General features: G+C 39.4%; 1 protein-coding gene across 2 annotated transcripts in view; it reads right to left on the bottom strand.

Moving 5' to 3' along the window:
* LOC140202592 (fatty acyl-CoA reductase 1) overlaps positions 1 to 18154 on the bottom strand; it is a 176144-nt gene that overhangs the window by 97435 nt on the left and 60555 nt on the right. For both annotated transcript variants that reach the window (XM_072267632.1, XM_072267631.1), the window contains one exon: positions 8829 to 9052. In XM_072267632.1, coding sequence (XP_072123733.1) covers positions 8829 to 9020 — 192 coding nt within the window. In that variant the 5' untranslated portion in view covers positions 9021 to 9052. The remainder of the gene's footprint in view (positions 1 to 8828; positions 9053 to 18154) is intronic.

Consider the following 18154-nt stretch of genomic DNA (forward strand, 5'->3'; position numbering starts at 1 on the left):
GCTAATGTAGATCACTGGTTTTGTTGAGTTGAATAGTTTGAGGGATGGTAATGCAAACAGCAGACTTTGCACTGTCACCCTGGTATGATTAACTTACTTACTGCCCATTACCTACTGGTCCTGGAGGCGATGCAGAGGAGCTTCACCAAGTTGATTCCAGAGATGACGGGGTTAGACTATGAGGAGGGATTGAGTTGCCTAGGATTGTACTCGCTGGAATTCAGAAGAATGAGAGGAGATCTTATAGAAACATATAAATTATGAAAAGGATAGATAAGATAGAGGCAGGAAGGTTGTTCCCACTGGTAGATGAGACTAGAACTAGGGGACATAGCCTTAAGATTTGGGGGAGTGGATTTAGGATGGAGATTAGGATTCACCAGAGAGTGGTGAATCTGTGGAACTCTCTGCCAACGAAGCAGTGGAGGCTACCTCGGTAACTATTTAAGACAAGGTTAGATAGATTTTTGCATAGTAGGAGAATTACGGGTTTTAGAAAAAGGCAGGTAGGTGGAGATGGGTCATTGAAGCACACAGACCTCCAAACCACAAAGTTGTGATCCTCTTAAAATGGTAGCAGAATTATAACCCAAGTCAAAACTCTCAGGAAAGGAATGGCTATGGTTGGAAAACGTTTAAAAAACAGACAATATAGAAAAAAAAAGATAAAAATTGTTAACGTCATGGAAGGACCACCTTTCATGGATGGTACATTATATTCACAGAAATGGTGGAGAGAATAATGGATTAGAATACTGGGTTTTATTTAATGGGAGACAGGCATAATACAAGATCAATATTTATTGTTCACTTTTAATTGCCCACAAAATAGTAGCCATGAGCCATCTTCTTGGATTACTGCTATTCCTCGAATGAAGGTACTTACACAATATTAGATGGCTCCAGGATTTAGACCCAAGAACAATGAAGGAAACAACTTCCAAATCAACATGGAAGGCAATTTTGAGGGCAGAATTCCAAGGCTGCACTTCCCCTTGCGCTTTTTGTTGGCAAATATTGTGGCTTTAGAAGATATTGCCCGAGTAATCTGTTGCAGTGGTTCTCAAACTTTTCTGCTCGTAGCCCACTTGAGACTTCCATTTACCTCTGTGGCCCCCACTCTCCATGGTCTCCATTAGTTGCTTAAGATTTTTTTGATTGATCGTACTAATTATTCTAATATACCATCAATATTTATGTTTTAACAGATTATAGGTATTATGTTAAATATGTTACAGGTGCATATGAAAAGTAAAACTATTTCAAAGCTTATAACATATTGTATTTTTCTGACAAGCAATGAAAATGCGCTTAATATGATTACTCTGGGTATTTACTGAGATCCTTGTGACTGATGCAAACTAGTTTTTGAATATCTGGTTGCAATTTAGTTAAAGATCATCAAAGATAACCTCTTTTCGTAACATCAGGACGGTTACAAGTTTTTGATAGCCAGTGAAGAGCTTGATTAAAACCACATTCAACTAGATAAGGGGTGCAAATTCCAATTAAAAACACTTTGCTTTCTCCTAGAGCTGTAGAAACTTATTTTGAATATCACTAGTTATTAAGAAAGTTTGCTTGATCTGTTACATCTCTCTGCAGCTCAATAAGACATTCTTGCAATGTGGTGACAACGCTACTCACATTCACCCCAAATGGATCCACCACCCAATATGCAGTATGTATCTGCAGCAGGTCTCTGAACGAAAATTCCATACCAGGCTGCAGTTGTTTCAAATGATCAAGATATACAACCAGATCATCTTGCAATTCTATTTTAAGAGTGGCCAGTAAAGCTGAATAAACTCGCAACATTCAGTACTGCTGCAGAAAAGTTTTGAGTTTTCCAAGTGGCAAAAGCCTCCCTGCATGATATGAGATTGCAGTTCTTTTTTTTCCTTGCTACTGCTTAATAAATTCAGTTCCTCAAATACATCTGACAGGTAAAATGTCAGACTTAGCAGCAACAATTTGTTCTCCAAGTTGTTTATCATTTAGAAATGCTATAATATTATCAAGAAAAGCAAATTGGACCTCTTTTCAATACAGGTGTGTGCCGCTTAACTTCCATTCGGACAACGTCCGATCGCATATACGTCCATAGTCTCGATCGGAGAACTTGACGTAGTGGACGTAACCAATCTCATGTATTGCGTGTCTCTTGAGTGCAGTAGCGTTATCTCTGCTTAATTTTCTTTCGAAAATATTACCATAAAGTGCTTCCAAACACAGCAAAACCACTCCTAGTGATAGCAGCAGCAAGAGGCAAAGGAAAAGTATTGATTTGGAAGTGAAACAAAAGGTTATTAAATAACATGAAGGTGGAAAACCAGTGAATTCTATGCTCGGGATTTAGGCATGTCACACTTGACAATCACGGCGATCCTGAAAAACAAAGAAGAAATTCTCGAAGCTGTTAAAGGATCAGCTTCACTGAAAACTACAAGGCTCACAAAAATGCGAGAGGGACCTATGTCAGATATGGGCAATTGCTACTGACATGGATTGAGGACCAAACACAAAAGAAAATCCTTCTCAGCACGTTGATGATCACTGTTAAAGCACAGATCTTATTTGAAATGCTTAAAGAAAAGCAGGACCAGACTATGATATCGATAAATTGTGTGTGATATAGACTAAGAAAGTGTTTACATCAAGTCAAGTCGTCACTTTTTATTGTCATTTCAACCATAACTGCTGGGACAGAACATAGTAAAAATGAGACAATGTTTTCCAGGATCATGGTGCTACATGAAACAATACAAAAACTACACTAAACTATGTAAGAAAAAACACAAAAACTACACTAGACTACAGACCTATCCAGGACTGCATAAAGTGCACAAAACAGTGCAGGCACTACGATAAATAATAAACAAGACAGTAGGCACAGTAGAGGAAAGTAGGTTGGTGTCAGTCCAGGCTCTGGGTACTGAGGAGTCTGATGGCTTGGGGGAAGAAACTGTTATATAGTCTGGTCGTTAACAGCCCAAATGCATCGGTGCCTTTTTCCAGATGGTAGGAGGGAGAAGAGTTTACATGAGGGGTGCGTGAGGTCCTTCATAATGCTGTTTGCTTTGCAGATGCAGCGTGTGGTGTAATTGTCTGTGATGGCGGGAAGAGAAACCCCGATGATCTTCTCAGCTGGCTTCACTATCAGCTGCAGGATCTTACGATACAAGATGGTGCAATTTCCGAACCAGACCGTGATGCAGCTGCTCAGGATGCTCTCAATACAACCTCTGTAGAATGTGGTGAGGATGGGGGGTGGGAGATGGACTTTTCTCAGCCTTCGCAGAAAGTAGAGACAATGCTGGGCTTTCTTTGCTTTGGAGCTGGTGCTGAGGGACCAGGTAAGATTCTCTGCCAGATAGACACCAAGAAATTTGGTGCTCTTAACAATCTCTACGGAGTAGTCGTTGATGTTCAGCGGAGAGTGGTCGCTCCGTGTCCTCCTGAAGTCAATAACCATTTCTTTTGTTTTGTTCACATTCAGATACAGGTTGTTGGCTCTGCACCAGTCTGTTAGCCGCTGCACCTCCTCTCTGTATGCTGACTCATCGTTCTTGCTGATGAGACCCACCACGGTTCTGTCATCGGCGAACTTGATGATGTGGTTCGAGCTGTGTGTTGCAGCACAGTTGTGGGTCAGCAGAGTGAACAGCAGTGTTACTGAGCACACAGTCCTGGGGGGGCCCCCATGCTCAGTGTGATGGTGTTGGAGATGCTGCTTCCAATCTGGACTGACTGAAGTCTCCCAGTCAGGAAGTCCAGGAACCAGTTGCAGAGGGAGGTGTTCAGGCCCAGTAGGCTCAACTTTCCAATCAGTTTCTGAGGAATGATTTAAAAGTTTAAAAAGTGAAAAAAATTAAAAAGTTTAAAATGAAATTAAAAAAATTGTAGTGTATGTATTATAGTGTACAGTATACAGTGTTAGTGTAAGTTCCTGGCTATTTAGTCAATACAGGTACACCACAGTACTCCATATAGGTTTGCTAAGTATATAATATGGTGTTCGCACAACGTCCAAGTCACATAACATCCGATTTCACAGAACGTATCATGGACATTAAGCGACGCATACCTGTATATGAGAAGTATCAGGGATTTAATGGAGTTTGTAGTGGTAGATGGTGATGCAGTGGTTGACTTCACGCTTTCTTGCCTCTTTGCAGTTTAGCAGTTTCTGGCAAAGGATTTCACTGCAGTTATGGCAGCCTACAAATCACATTTTGTGAGTATTATATTTTGGAAGCAAACAGAACCAGCCTCCTGCTGCACACTCACTGATGGACTTTGGTGTAGACAGCCCCACCCAATCAGCAGTTTGTGATTTGGGGGTGGATGTGGAACAGGGCTCAGCGGGCTGCCCTGCAAGGTGTGGAGAATGATTTGTGCATGGTGACGCAAGAGGCAGAGATAATGATAGCGCGCGCGCACACACACACAAACAATCACATTCACACTTTGCTACTTCATTTGTACCATCCAGCATATTTCCCCATTCATTTCATTTAGGGTAATTAAATTACACATATTCTTTTATTTATACATTTTAGTAAAATTTCATTAAAAACTGTAAACGTGTCATAGCCCATTAAGAAACACCTGTTTTTTTAAAATTTATGGCCAGTATGAAATCTGGGGAGGGGGCATATGGCCCACATTGAGAACCATTGATCTATTTAGTAACTACAGTGAGTTTTGTGCAGCCATGGTGGTGCTGGTGGGCAAAGGAATAAAGTTTTTGAACTAAGTGTGGGAGACTTCTAAAGCAGACTCCTTTGTCCTAGATTATGCCAGTATTTTGGTGGTATTCAGCATTGTTGGAATTACACACATCCAGATATCCCTGATATGTACTTTGTAGTATCTGCGGTGTAGGAATCACTTTGCACAGGATACTCAATTCTTAACTAATCTTATTGTCATTGCTTTGTGGTTGGTTCTTTCCAGTTTCAGGTCAATGCTATCCCCCAGGACATTGTCAGTGGAGAATTTGGTAATGATATGCCAATGAATATCAATGGTGGTGGTTAGATACTTGTGGAGATGAATATTGTCTACTGGCACTTCTGTAATATTTTATGAAAGCTGTTTACTACATAAACAGCCTATACACAGCCACTGTTCAGATTTTGCTGTAGGCTGGAATAAACTGCCTTGTCTGCAAATGAAATTGAACATTGTGTAATCATTTGGAAACATTACCTCTTCTGACCTTGTGATGGAAGGAAAGTTATTGATGGCGCTGATGGTTAAGCCTAGGATACTACCCTGATGAACTCCTGCAATGTTCAGAGGTTGGGATGATTGACTAACTGCCCTGAACAGGATAATTTTGTTTTAATTGCACTTAATTTGATTCTGGCACTTCCCCTTCTGAAGCAACTTTCTCCCCTTCAGAAGAACTGTTTCAGAGCCTCTGAAATCAAGGTACACCATAATGACTGGTTTGCCTCTATGAATCCATTGAATGCTTTGTAATGAAATCATCAATTTTCAGGGCAATATTATCAAAGTAAGAGAAAACAAGCATGTAGAATTTTGACATAATCATGTTTTATTCATCACAATTAGCCCCAAGTCAACATATCCTACAGATTTTTTAACTTGAGTGTCTACACTCATTTCAATTACAGGCCCCTCCCTAGAAAGAAAGAACTCATTTATATTCATGAAGGAAACATACTAATAGAACTCTGAACTGACATCTATAACACTATTTCCATTTTTATCACTTAAACAGTCTTTATTAAGACTTAAAAAATAACTGACAAATGTAAAGACATTATCTACTATATTTGTAAAGACCATAAATGCAAATTAGTTTAATTAACTAAGCTACCTTCAGCAGAAAGCACAAAAAAAATGCCATTGAGGACCAAGTAGTAGTAGAACCTGATAAGAAAGTGGTTAATAATGCAAAAAGAATTCTAGTATTCATAAAGTTATATTGGGTGCAAAACCATTAAATAATTTCATGTAACTGAATAGTTTATCAAATACAACTACTGATTGCTTTATATATTCTTCTGCGCCCCCCCCCCACCCCACTACTACCAATTCCAAGTAAGGTTCGCTCACTTAAAATCAGGTGATTCAGAGAAGGCAGGGTCTCTGAGATTAAACATACTCAACTTGGAAATCCACAGGCGACAAGGGAGACGTGTCCCTGATCTGAAACGTTAACTGTCTTTACTGAACCTGACCATTTCCTTAGCATTTCCAACATCTGATCAGGAAGTCACTCTTTAAACCACACTGTAGCAAAGATAACAATGCTACGAAAACCTCAAAATATCGTAGGCAATTACAGTTACTATTTTGCACCAGAAACTGGCTAAGTTGAGCTGCTTGTGTATTAACATACCAACTATGATCTGGAACTGCAAGGGTTCAATAATATTTCATAGAAACATAAGAAAATAGGTGCAGGAGTAGGCCATTCGGCCCTTCGAGCCTGCACCGCCATTTATTATGATCATGGCTGATCATCCAACTCAGAACCCTGCCCCAGCCTTCCCTCCATACCCCCTGATCCCTGTAGCCACAAGGGCCATATCTAACTCCCTCTTAAATATAGCCAATGAACTGGCCTCAACTGTTTCCTGTGGCAGAGAATTCCACAGATTTCATGACCTGAGCAACTAAACCCAGGAATACTCTACACTAGAAAAATGACCATATACATAACATTATAAAATGGAGAAACAAATGGTTCAAAACTGTTTGAATCTGCTGCGTCCTTGCAGATATTATAGGCAACAATATGCAAATTCTTGAGTTGAAACTTGGGGAGCAGAGAGGGAGAGAAAGGAAATAAAACTAATTATGCAGACTGGAAAACCAATGTAACTTGGGACTCACTTTCAACAGAAGCATCAGTGAGACCAAGAGTAAATATTTTGCCCTGATCACCGTGTTCTAAAATTCTGTTTAAGAATTGAAATATTGTCCTGCAGTGTTTAGCTTTATGTTTAATCAGGATTCATCCCACTTAGATCTTCAAGAGAAATTAATAATTTTCAGATCAGAGTGACAACCATGGAAAGGATTACAATGACCAGATTGTGAAATGTTCTGAATATGTACAAGTGTCCAGAAGTGAGCAGAATATATGTCATATTATGGCTGATTGAATTCTAGGATAGTACTTGAAAATATTTTTTTAAATACTTGAAAACTTTATACATCTCAGACAATAAGAGTCTAAGTTGTAAAACAAGGCAACAGGCTCTTTGGCCCAATGAGTATACCTGTCCAACCTAATTCCATATGCCTGCATTAATTTCATATGCCTCTATGCCCTGCTCATTCAAGTAGCTGCCAAGATGCCTCAAAATATTCTCACTGTTCCCGCCACCACCTCCTCCTCTGGCAGCTCACTCCAGATACCAACTACCCTTGGTATTTTTATTCCAAATGAGCCTTCAATACCCTCCCTGTACTTGGGCAGGCTCATAAAAATTACTCACATTCCTGATCAAGATAAAAGAAAAATCTTGCTGACAAACAAATTATTTTCTACTCTAGTCTTTGTTTTACAACTTCTGAACTTTGTGCCTTTATTTTCCTATTAAATTGCAAATTCCCCATCCTACACATCCTACAATGCCATTGGGCTAAAATCAAACTAAATCTTTCTCTAATTTATTTTTCTCATAGTTGCAGAACTCCTCGGCCCTGAATTGCTTCCTGCCACTCAAATTTGTAATGCAGTCAGATGGTTGCAGCAGGGGATGGCAAAAACGTTATTTACATACGAGGGCAGCACTTTCAGCATAGATCAAACAAAGATACAGAGGAGAGCAGTATAACGTCAGAGAAAACTCATAGCCAAAGTCTTCCCATACCCATCAGGTTTTAAAACTCACTGGCTTCACCCGATAATGCTTTCCTCCTCTTTTCAACCTTCATGACAATTTCCCCCCGCCCCCCCCAGGTTGCTTAGGAAAGGGCAGAAGGTCTGAATGAGTGGATGAAAACACATGAACAGGAAAGAAATGCCCTCACTTCAGCCTATCAGCAATTCTTATAGGCATTTTATGGCTAAATACTATTTATTTTGGTATGCAAATAGGTATCAGGGAAATTTGGTAATATATCACTGTTCTTTTCTGCAAGAAATGGAGTAACGACTGAGTTCTTCCAGCAGTTTATTTTTTGCTGCGGATCCTAGTGCCTGCGGTATCATCTCTATGGAATAAAACTGATGCTTTCTGGAGTGGAAAAATTACAAATGCTACAAATCAGAAGTATCCTAGAGGCACTAAGCAACATCTATTGCGTCCCAACATTTTCTCAGATGCTTGGAGAGATACACCATGGAAGCACACCCTTTGACCCTGGCAGCCCAGGACCATCAATTATTCCTCATCCACTGTCACACGGAGAGGAGCACGAGCGAGTGATGGCCCTGTTGTGCTCTCAAGATTGCATTTGTCAAATGTATACACGGTTCAGGAAAAAAAAAAGGCCTTGTACAAATCCTTTTTTTTCCCCTCCTCACATGCTCATCAACTCTTGGCGGTGGCACGATGCCTCTGGGAGTTTCTGGGTACCCCTGGTCCCTTGAAAGTCAGCTTTAACACTCTGCTTCCAAAGTGCTGACCATATAGAAAAATCAGAAAGGCAACAGCTTTCATATTTAAAAGGAACAAAATACTGCAGTGATAATGACCACAATGCCTATTACCATATTATTAGTACATTTGTGGTGGCAGTCAGGGTAATATGGCATACAGAGTCAAGAAACAGTACAAGCTCTAAAATACTAACGTCGAGTTGCTTTTCTGAGAGTCTTTTTGTTTGCATCACCATACCTTGCATTTCATCATATCCATGACTCTTTCCTGCATTGACTGTCCAGCCTTCGGCCTCACCAGAATGTAGATGGCATTCACCTTAGGGCAGGATCGCAGCAGTTTCTCCACAAGTACTTTGCCCATGAACCCTGTGGCTCCTGTGATGAGTACATTTTTTCCTGCGTAATATGCAGCGATTGATGACATCATGAATGGCCTTTCTTCCCCCTCTTGTGGTCTTCCTTGATTGGGAAAAAAATAAGATTTATATGAACTATATACAAACAACATTTACTTTTATTTGCCAGTCTTTAGCCCTTTTTTGTGCCATATGAACACTTGGCATGTAACTACATGTTCTTTCACCTAAATATTAATTTAATTTCTCCCTCCAAGATATGTTGATATTCTTTAGAAAAACTGGCCAGGCTTTCACAGGCAAGTCTCCTGGCTTGGAGGCTTAAATGCCTCAATGACCCTGAGAGCTACGTTATCTGGAGTCAGGGTCTTATTATGCCTTGGCTCTTGGTAGTGTCACTCATACCAAACACGTCAAAGGGTAGAGGTCCACCAGGATCAGGGCTTCAGCTCAGGGCTAACAACCCAGACTGATAAAACTAAAGTGTTACAGAAACAGCAGTCCTTCTACATCTGAATGGCCAAGGACAGATGGAAGTGGAGGACCTTCATTGCTGCCCTAAACGCCAGTGGTGTAATGGGCAGTTAGCTTCACAGGCAAAACAACTAAAGATGGTACGGAGGAGACTAGTTTGAAATAAATTTGTACAAGCATCCAACCACAGATTTTGATATTGAACTTGTTCTGATTTGATACACAGAACTGGAATAATCAGCTCTAAATGGTCTGTCCCTTAGAACCTGTCACTGGACTTTATTCTTGGTCATCTTTAACCAATATCTTTAAAATATACCATAAGTGACAACTATGGAGTTGCCATTAAGTTTTCCCAAAATAAAGTCTTATAATCTTCATGAATCTATTGAGGAACTCAGTGGGAAATATATCATGAATAAAAATAATTCACCTATACAAACTAACCTAGTGAACAAGAAAATAAGTGAATTGCAGAGCTACATAGGATATCAGAGACTGCTATACTCAGTACCATTGAAACTTTGACAAAGAGGTTTATTCAGTTGGAAATCATCTCTTAAGATTTACCTTTTACTTCAGCTCTGGAGGAACAATATTATGATTTTGATTTTTAAATTAAGTTTCTGACAGTTTGAAGTCTTCTCCTAAAATCTGTGACATCCTAAAATACTCCAATTATCTATTCTTACTGTTAGTGAGGATACCAGTGCAAGTAATAACAAAGGACACCAATCTACAATTCTAACTACATTAAAAATAGGGGGCAAGTATCTACATTTTCCCCACACTACCACAAAAAGACCAAAATCAGGAAATTTATGCTAACATTTACAACATTTGCTTGCTATGCCAAAGATTAGAGTTCAGTTGTCAAACTTTAATCTTTAAAAGCTATTTAAGGCAGTTTTTAAAATCTGTTTATAGCTTAGTGCACTATATTGTCACTGAATAAAACTTCAGCTGCCAAGATTAAATTACTTTATTGGGATTTTTGGGTAAAGCAGTAAAATTTCAAAAAAAATTCAGAATTATAATTAGAGGTTAGCAGTAATCACTAAACTGGAGATTTCCATATATGTAGTAAAATACATAAATTGCTATCATCAATTATCTTACTTGATCACATGAGAACATTAAATATACACTCAGAGGACACATTATTTAAATACAGGAAAGGAACCTGGCATGTCTTCTGCTGCTGTATCCTATCCACTTCAAGGTTTGATGTGTTCAAAGTGAAAGTAAATTTATTTTCAAAGTACATATATGTTGCCACACACTACCCTGAGATTCACTTTCTTGTGTGTATACACAAAGAAACAATAGAATCAATGAAAAATTCCAAAGGGACAAACACCCAATATGCAAAAGACAATAAACTGTGCAAATACGAAAAAGAAAAAAGTAATAATTATAATAATAATAAATATTGAGAACACGAGTTGTAGAGTCCTTGAATGCGAGTCCATAGGTTGTGGAATCAAGTTCAGTGTTGGGGTGAGTGAAGTTATCCTTTCTGGTTCAACAGCCTGATGGTTGAGGGGTAATAACTGTTCTTGAACCTGGTGGTGAGCGTCTGGAGGCTTCTGTACCTCCTTCGTGATGGCAGCAGTGAGAAGCATGGTCTAGATGAAGGGGATCCATGATGGCGGATGCTGCTTTCCTTGGACAGTTGTCCTTGTAGATGTGCTCAATGGTGGGGAGGCCTCTACCTGTGATAGACTGGACTATATTCCCAGGGTTATGTTGCGTACTCAAGAATGTTTATCTGCACACCACTGTCATAATGTGTGGTAATCCAAGTTACTGTTCCATTCCTATCAGCTTAAACCAGTCTGGCCATTCTCCTCTGACCTCTCATTAACAAGGCATTTTTGGCTACAGAACTACTGCTTACAGGATGTTATTTCCCCTCCCCCCCCCACCATTCTCTGTAAACTACAGAGATTTGTCCATGAAAATCCCAGATCATCAGCAATTTCTGAGATAATCAAACCACCCTGCCTGGCACCAAGAATCATTTCACAGTCAGAGTCACTTAGATTACCTTTCTTCCTCATTCTGATGTTTGGTCTGAACAACAACTGAACCTCAATTACGTCTGCATATTTTTATGCTTTGAGTTGCTGCCACATGATTGGCTGATTAGTTATTTGCATTAATGAGCAGGTGTTCCTAATAAAGTAGCCAGTAACTGTGTTCAATCTAACTTTACCCTCTGAAAGTTGTTCAAAATTTCTGTTAAAATCAGGACGATTTCTCCAGGCTTTGTGTATGAGGATTCTTCAATATGATTTACTACTCAGCATGTCTGAAGATATTACTGTTGCTAAATGCCAAACCTCCCCTAGAGATAGCACCTGAAATTAACCAAAGCCGAGGAAAGAAAAACATCACACCAGGCAACACTGCGGACTGTTCAAGGTCACTCTACCACCACAGAATCCAGGTTGCTGTGTTAGAGTAATCATGTAATACAGCCATCTCAATGAGAATGGTTCAATGGTTCCATTTAGTATCAGAGAATGTAGACAGTATACCACCTGAAATTCTTGCTATTTGCAGACATCCATGAAACAGAAGAAAACCCCCAAATAATGTAAGGGACAGAATACAAGATCACATGTCTCTAGTTTAAGATAACATATTAATAGTTTGAGGAATTGTCAAATGAGATTAAGAGGCACATGGTTAGAAGGGAAAAGTTCCTAAAATAGAGGCAAGAGGATCAGATTAGCTTTCTCTTGTATGTCTAGAATTTAGAAAAACATACAATAGATGAGAAATCTTCTTTAAGCCAACTTTAACAACTGTGTAAGAATATATACCTGACAAGCCTATAGGAATATCTGTAATAAAGAGACAGCTAGAGTTAGATAATGAGCTGAAGTTAGATGAAGGAATCTTCGATAGAAACAATGGAAGGAGGGTGGGATTGGTAAATTATGAGAGTAAGAGAAAATACAAATTTAAGTAATTTCAAATGATACTCAACTTTAAACATGGAAAACTTATTATACCAGTTTAAAGTGGTATCGTGCCATATGTGGAAACAGCCCACTGTCTGTCTAACACTGACATAATTGGTCACATCAGTGTGCAATTCTTAGACAATGCCTTACATTCTTTGGACAGATGTATCTCTGCTGGCAGTCTCATTGACAAGACTAAAGAACAGCTAATGTGAGACCTAGCCATTTGTTTATTGGTATCAGTGGAATGATTGCACTGTCGGTTCCTAGGCGCAATTCCTTAATTCCACAATGACTTATTTCAAATGAGAAATACAAGGGAAACTAGATACTGTGCACTAAATCTACTAAAGAAAACAGAGGCCTGTAAATTCACAATAAGCATATAGTTCCTAATGTCCTTTTAGGTGAAGAAATACTGCCCAGTAACCAAAAGGCCATTACAACTGTCCCTCATCACACAAGCTGAACACCGTTGAACAGAAATGTAACCCCACTAGTTGGTGTGAAATACGTTCTATAGCTGTAACATGTTGAACCCTGCCTCAGAAGTTTATTTCAAGAACTTCAATGGATTGAATTTCAGAAAGAGAGGGGACAATGCATAACACCACAATGTAGCGCATTGAGCTACCAATGCGTATGTATGCATTACTTCAATCCCTCAGTAACACCCTGTGCAAAATGACCTTCAATGAAATGAGGCCAAACTGAAGTATTTTAAACAGCCAGAACAACTTAAATTTGAGCAAGAATAAAAAAAATATTGAACATTAGTGGATTATCTTACTTGACTTGAATTTAGTGCTTCTCGTATACACCGAGCTTCTATGTCAGGATAAAAGCCCCATAACAGCGTATCATTTAAACCCCAAATGTCAGTGTCTGTTGGCATGCTCACTTAATCCTTTTAAAGATGAGAAAATGGAAAGAGGAAAGCTTTGAGGATGAGTGGGGCGGGGGGGGGGGGGGGGTGGGAAGCATGAGGAGGGACAGGCTGACAAATCCCAGTCAATATAGCTACACGATCAGGACCAAGGGCTTCCCAACAAATCATGAGCTATCTTTTGTAATCTGAAAGACTATTGAAATGTTAATTACTTTAGACCTTGTTGTTGTGGTGGTGAGTGGGGGCATGTGACTGCATCGGTAAAACAGCATCAATCCCTTTGTCATCAACTTTTGGACCTAACTTCATCTGGGTATTTACATTTTAATCATGATCCATTAAAATCTAGAATTATACTGTACATAAGAAAGTTTTTAAAACTTAAGAACATCAAATGAAGATGAGATACTGTTTAACAACCCTCATCTACTAAAGAATGTTTAACAAGCATTTTCTAAACAGCAAACAGAAGAATTCTTAAAGTAGTAACAGTAATAGTCAGGGGAATAGACAAGAGATTCTGTGGACATGAATGGGACACCCAAATGGTACGATGTCTCCCAGGTGCTGGGGACGTCTCGGATTGTGTGAAAGCATTTTGGAGGGGTAGGGAGAGCAGCCAGATGTCTTGGTAGATATTGGTTGAATGCCTACAAGATGGCTTTTTAAGAGCAGTTTGTCATTGAGCCTACTAGGGGATCAGCTATACTGGATTGGGTGTCATGTAATGAACAGGAGATGGTTAGTGAGCTTAAGGTAGAAGAACCCTTAGGAGACAGTGATCACAATATGATTGAGTTCAACTAGAAATTTGATTGGCAGAAAGTAAAGTCTGACATAGCAGCATTTCCGAGGAGTAAAGGAAGTTACAGTGGTATGAGAGAGGAGTTAGCCAAAATAAACTGGAAGGAGATGCTGGCAGGGATGACAGCAAAGTAGAATGGCATAAGATTCTAGAAAAAATTAGGAAGGTGCAGGATAGGCATATTCCAAAAACAAAGAAATACACAAATGGCAAAATAGTACAACCATGGCTGAGAAGGGAAGTCACAGCTAATGTAAAAGCAAAAGAGAGGGCATACAACAAAGCAACAATTAGTGAGAAGACACTATTGGGAAGCTTTCAAAACCCTACAAAGAGCAACTACAATAATGAGGAGGAAAAAGATGAAATATGAAAGTAAGCTAGCAAACAATATCAAAGTGGATAGTAAAAGCTTTTTCAAGTATGTAAAAAAATGATGACAGTGCATATAGGACCACTATTAATATGTTTCCAGCTACCATAAAGTTTAAGTGCACTATATTGCACAGAATAGGTTGTAACATCTGCTTAGTACCTGTGTAGCAATTGGCCTCTTCCTATGTGATGCAATGTAATAAAGATCATCCATTTATCCAGGGAACAATTTAAAATTAAGAACAGTCACAGCTTATCCTGATAGAACTTTACAGTTATCCATCTGTTACTGTTATAGATTAGCAGGTGCTGCCATTGCAGAAGGGAATTGACAAGTTTCTCCAAGCTGTTGTCCTTTGCACAATATTACTGTTCAATGACTGTATTAACTGCTTTCCTTTTGCTTTACTCTTATACTGTAAATGAAATCATGTGCTTCCATACCCAAACAAATTTCAGAGGATTCATCATAGCATCATCTGTCATAAACTATATATTAGCTATGGACAAGTAGCTTTGATCTTCAAATATTCTCCAAATACATATATTTCTTAAAATATAACAAATATATTTCTTTACTCACTATTCCTCCCAAATAAATTCCAAACATTATTCAATCAAAGATGAATAGCCTGTCACCTGAGTTTACGATTCCAGTGAAACCTACTTTCTGGAACAACCATTTTAAATACGCTGCAGAAAAACTCCACCGCAGGTAAAATGAGTATACATCCCCAAACCAGGGTTTCCTGAACATTTCTTTGTACTGAAAAGCAACCCATTGCTCTATTCCAGTGTAAGGAGACAAACCAATGAAAATCTTGGTAACGTAACAGAATTTTGTGGACCAAAATTCCCATCCCTGTGTTGTGCTGTTGCACGTTCTAATTACAACCTTCTAAATGATTCTAATAAGTACCTGCTCAATCCCTGTGAATCTGATCATTGTGACCAGTTTAATCACTTAATTATTTACTGTGGTAAAGTACAGGCTCTATATTTAGAGAACAGTTTTTCTATCTGTAAGGAGTAAGCCCAGCTCTGGGAAGTGGGAATCCAGGGAGAGGGAAAAAAGAACAAAACCAGGAAATGGTTGAAGAGAAACAATTAATGTTTCAGTTTTCAACTTCTTTTTCAGAACACGGAAGTGGGATTTACTTGTTCCATGTGACCTGTTAATGAGCTTTTAAATTTCACTGTCAGATTTCAAGAGGCCGATGGAAGATTCTGTATTATATTTCTTCCCCACCCATCTTTCTTTCACATCATTCTTTCAAATCATTTTGCTGCATCAGGTCTCAGTCTAATACAGTATTCACCACATTGCAAAAAATCTCAACCAGCTATAAATTATTTTATTATTATTATTATTTATCATCTTGGTCTCCATCTTCCAGGAAATTTTGTTTGGAATACAGCTAGGCTACACCCAAACTTAGACTGCAAAAAACGTCAAATTTCACCACCCTCTGGCTAATTGTTCACAGATGATACGAAGACTGGCGGAGGGCAAATAGTGTTGAGGAAAGAGGTGGGCTGCAAAAGGACTTTGACAAATTAGGAGAATGGGCAAGAGAGTGGCAAATCAAATACAATGTTGGAAAATGCATTGTCATGCACTTTGGTAGCAGAAATAACTGTGCAGACCATTTTCTAAACAGGGAAAATATACACAAATCTGAGATGCAAAGGGACTTGGGAGTCCTTGTGCAGAACACTCTAAAATGTAGAATTGGTGGTGAGGAAGGCAAATGCAACGTTAGCATTCATTGAAGAGGTCAAGAATACAAGAGCAGGGGTGCAATGCTGAGGATTTCTAAAGCAATAGTAAGGCCTCAGCTTGAGTACTGTGAACAGTTTTTGGTTCCTCATCTAAGAAAATATGTGCTGGCATTAGAGGAGGTTCACAAGGATGATTCCAGAAATGAAAGGGTTATAATACGAGGAACGTTTGATAGCTCTAGATCTGTATTCACTGGAACTTAGAAGGATGAGGGTGGATCTCATTGAAACCTTTCGAATGCTGAATGGCCTATTAAGAGTAGATATGGAAAGGAAGTTTCCCAGGCCACGGGAGTCTAGGGCAAGAGGGCACAGCCTCAGGATAGAGAGGCATCCATTTAAAACAGAGATACAGAGAAATTTCTTTAGCCAGAGGGTGGTGAATTTATGGAACTTATCACCACAGGTAGTGGAGGCCAGATCATTGTGTGTATTTAAGGCAGAGCTTGATAGGTTCTTGATTGGACACAGCATCAAAGGTTATGGGGAGAAGGCCAGGGAGTGGGACTGAGGAGTGAAAAACAGGATTAGCCATGATTGAATGCCGGACTATCCTAATTCTGCTCCTATGTCCTATATCAGCCGTCCCCAACCATGTGCTACCAGGTCGCGGGGAAACGATATGATTTGGCGATATGAGTCAGCTGCACCTTTCCTCATTCCCTGTCATGCCCACTGTTGAACTTGAACACACGCGAGGTCATTACGCACGTGTCATTCATGTCAGTATGGGAAGAAGATCAACTCCTCGAGCTTGCAAATGACGGTGGGCTGAAAAGTATGTTTGACATAACATCTCTGCCAGCATTCTGGATCAAAGTCAAGGCTAAATATCCAGAGGTAGCCACGAAAGCACTGAAAACGTTGCTTCCATTTCCAACATATCACTGCGAAGCGGGGTTTTCTGCAATGAATGCAATGAAAACTAAATTGCGGAATAGACTGGACACAAGGAACCCCCTTCGAGTATCGCTGTCTCCCCTCACCCCTCGATGGCACAGTCTCGTTACAGGGAAACAAGCTCAGGGCTCTCACTGATATTGGTGTGTTGCAATGATTTTATATGTTCATACCAGGAAAATATGCGCTGTGTGTTTAATATCCAAACATTACTTGAAATATTATGATGCTATTGACATAAGTGACTTATACTGTAATTGACTTATCACCATATTCATGCGAGGAAGATATGTTCTGTGTGTTTAATATTAAATTCGTTAGATAAACCCTTTTAGAAATGAAATTGAGTGTATTAGCCACTTATGAGTGACTTATAGTTGACTTATCACCTATATTCCGGTCGTGATTAACATTACCCCCATCTCCCCCGCTCCCAGGGTTGCCAACTGTCCCGTATTAGCCCGGACATCCTGTATATTGGGCTAAATGGGTGTGTCCCATATAGGACCACCCTTGTCCCGTATTTCCCCCGCTAAGGCAGAGCGTTCCTATGAAACCTTTCATGCTGAATGTCATAAAGCGAAGAAGCAATTACCACTAATTTACATGGGAAAAATTTTTTGAGTGTTCCCAGACCCAAAAAGTAACCTACCAAATAACACATAAAACCTAAAATAATACTAACATAGTAAAAGCAGGAATGATATGATAAATACACAGCCTATATAAAGTAGAAATAATGTATGTACAGTGTAGTTTCACTGAACAGAATCGCCAAAACCGACTTGTAGAAAAAAATCAGCACATACACACGTGCATGCACACACAGGTGCCTACGCAAGGCTTCATGGTCATGGTAGTCTTTTTCGGGGTAAACACAGCAAGAAAGTTGGCAACCCTACCCCCCCCCACCCCCCGGGTTGGCCGGTCCGCAAGAATATTGTCAATATTAAACCGGTCCGCGGTGCAAAAAAGATTGGGGACCCCTGTCCAATGGTCTAATTA

Source organism: Mobula birostris, chromosome 9, assembly GCF_030028105.1.
Source record: "Mobula birostris isolate sMobBir1 chromosome 9, sMobBir1.hap1, whole genome shotgun sequence".
In the NCBI taxonomy this organism is placed as follows: Eukaryota; Metazoa; Chordata; class Chondrichthyes; order Myliobatiformes; family Myliobatidae; genus Mobula; species Mobula birostris.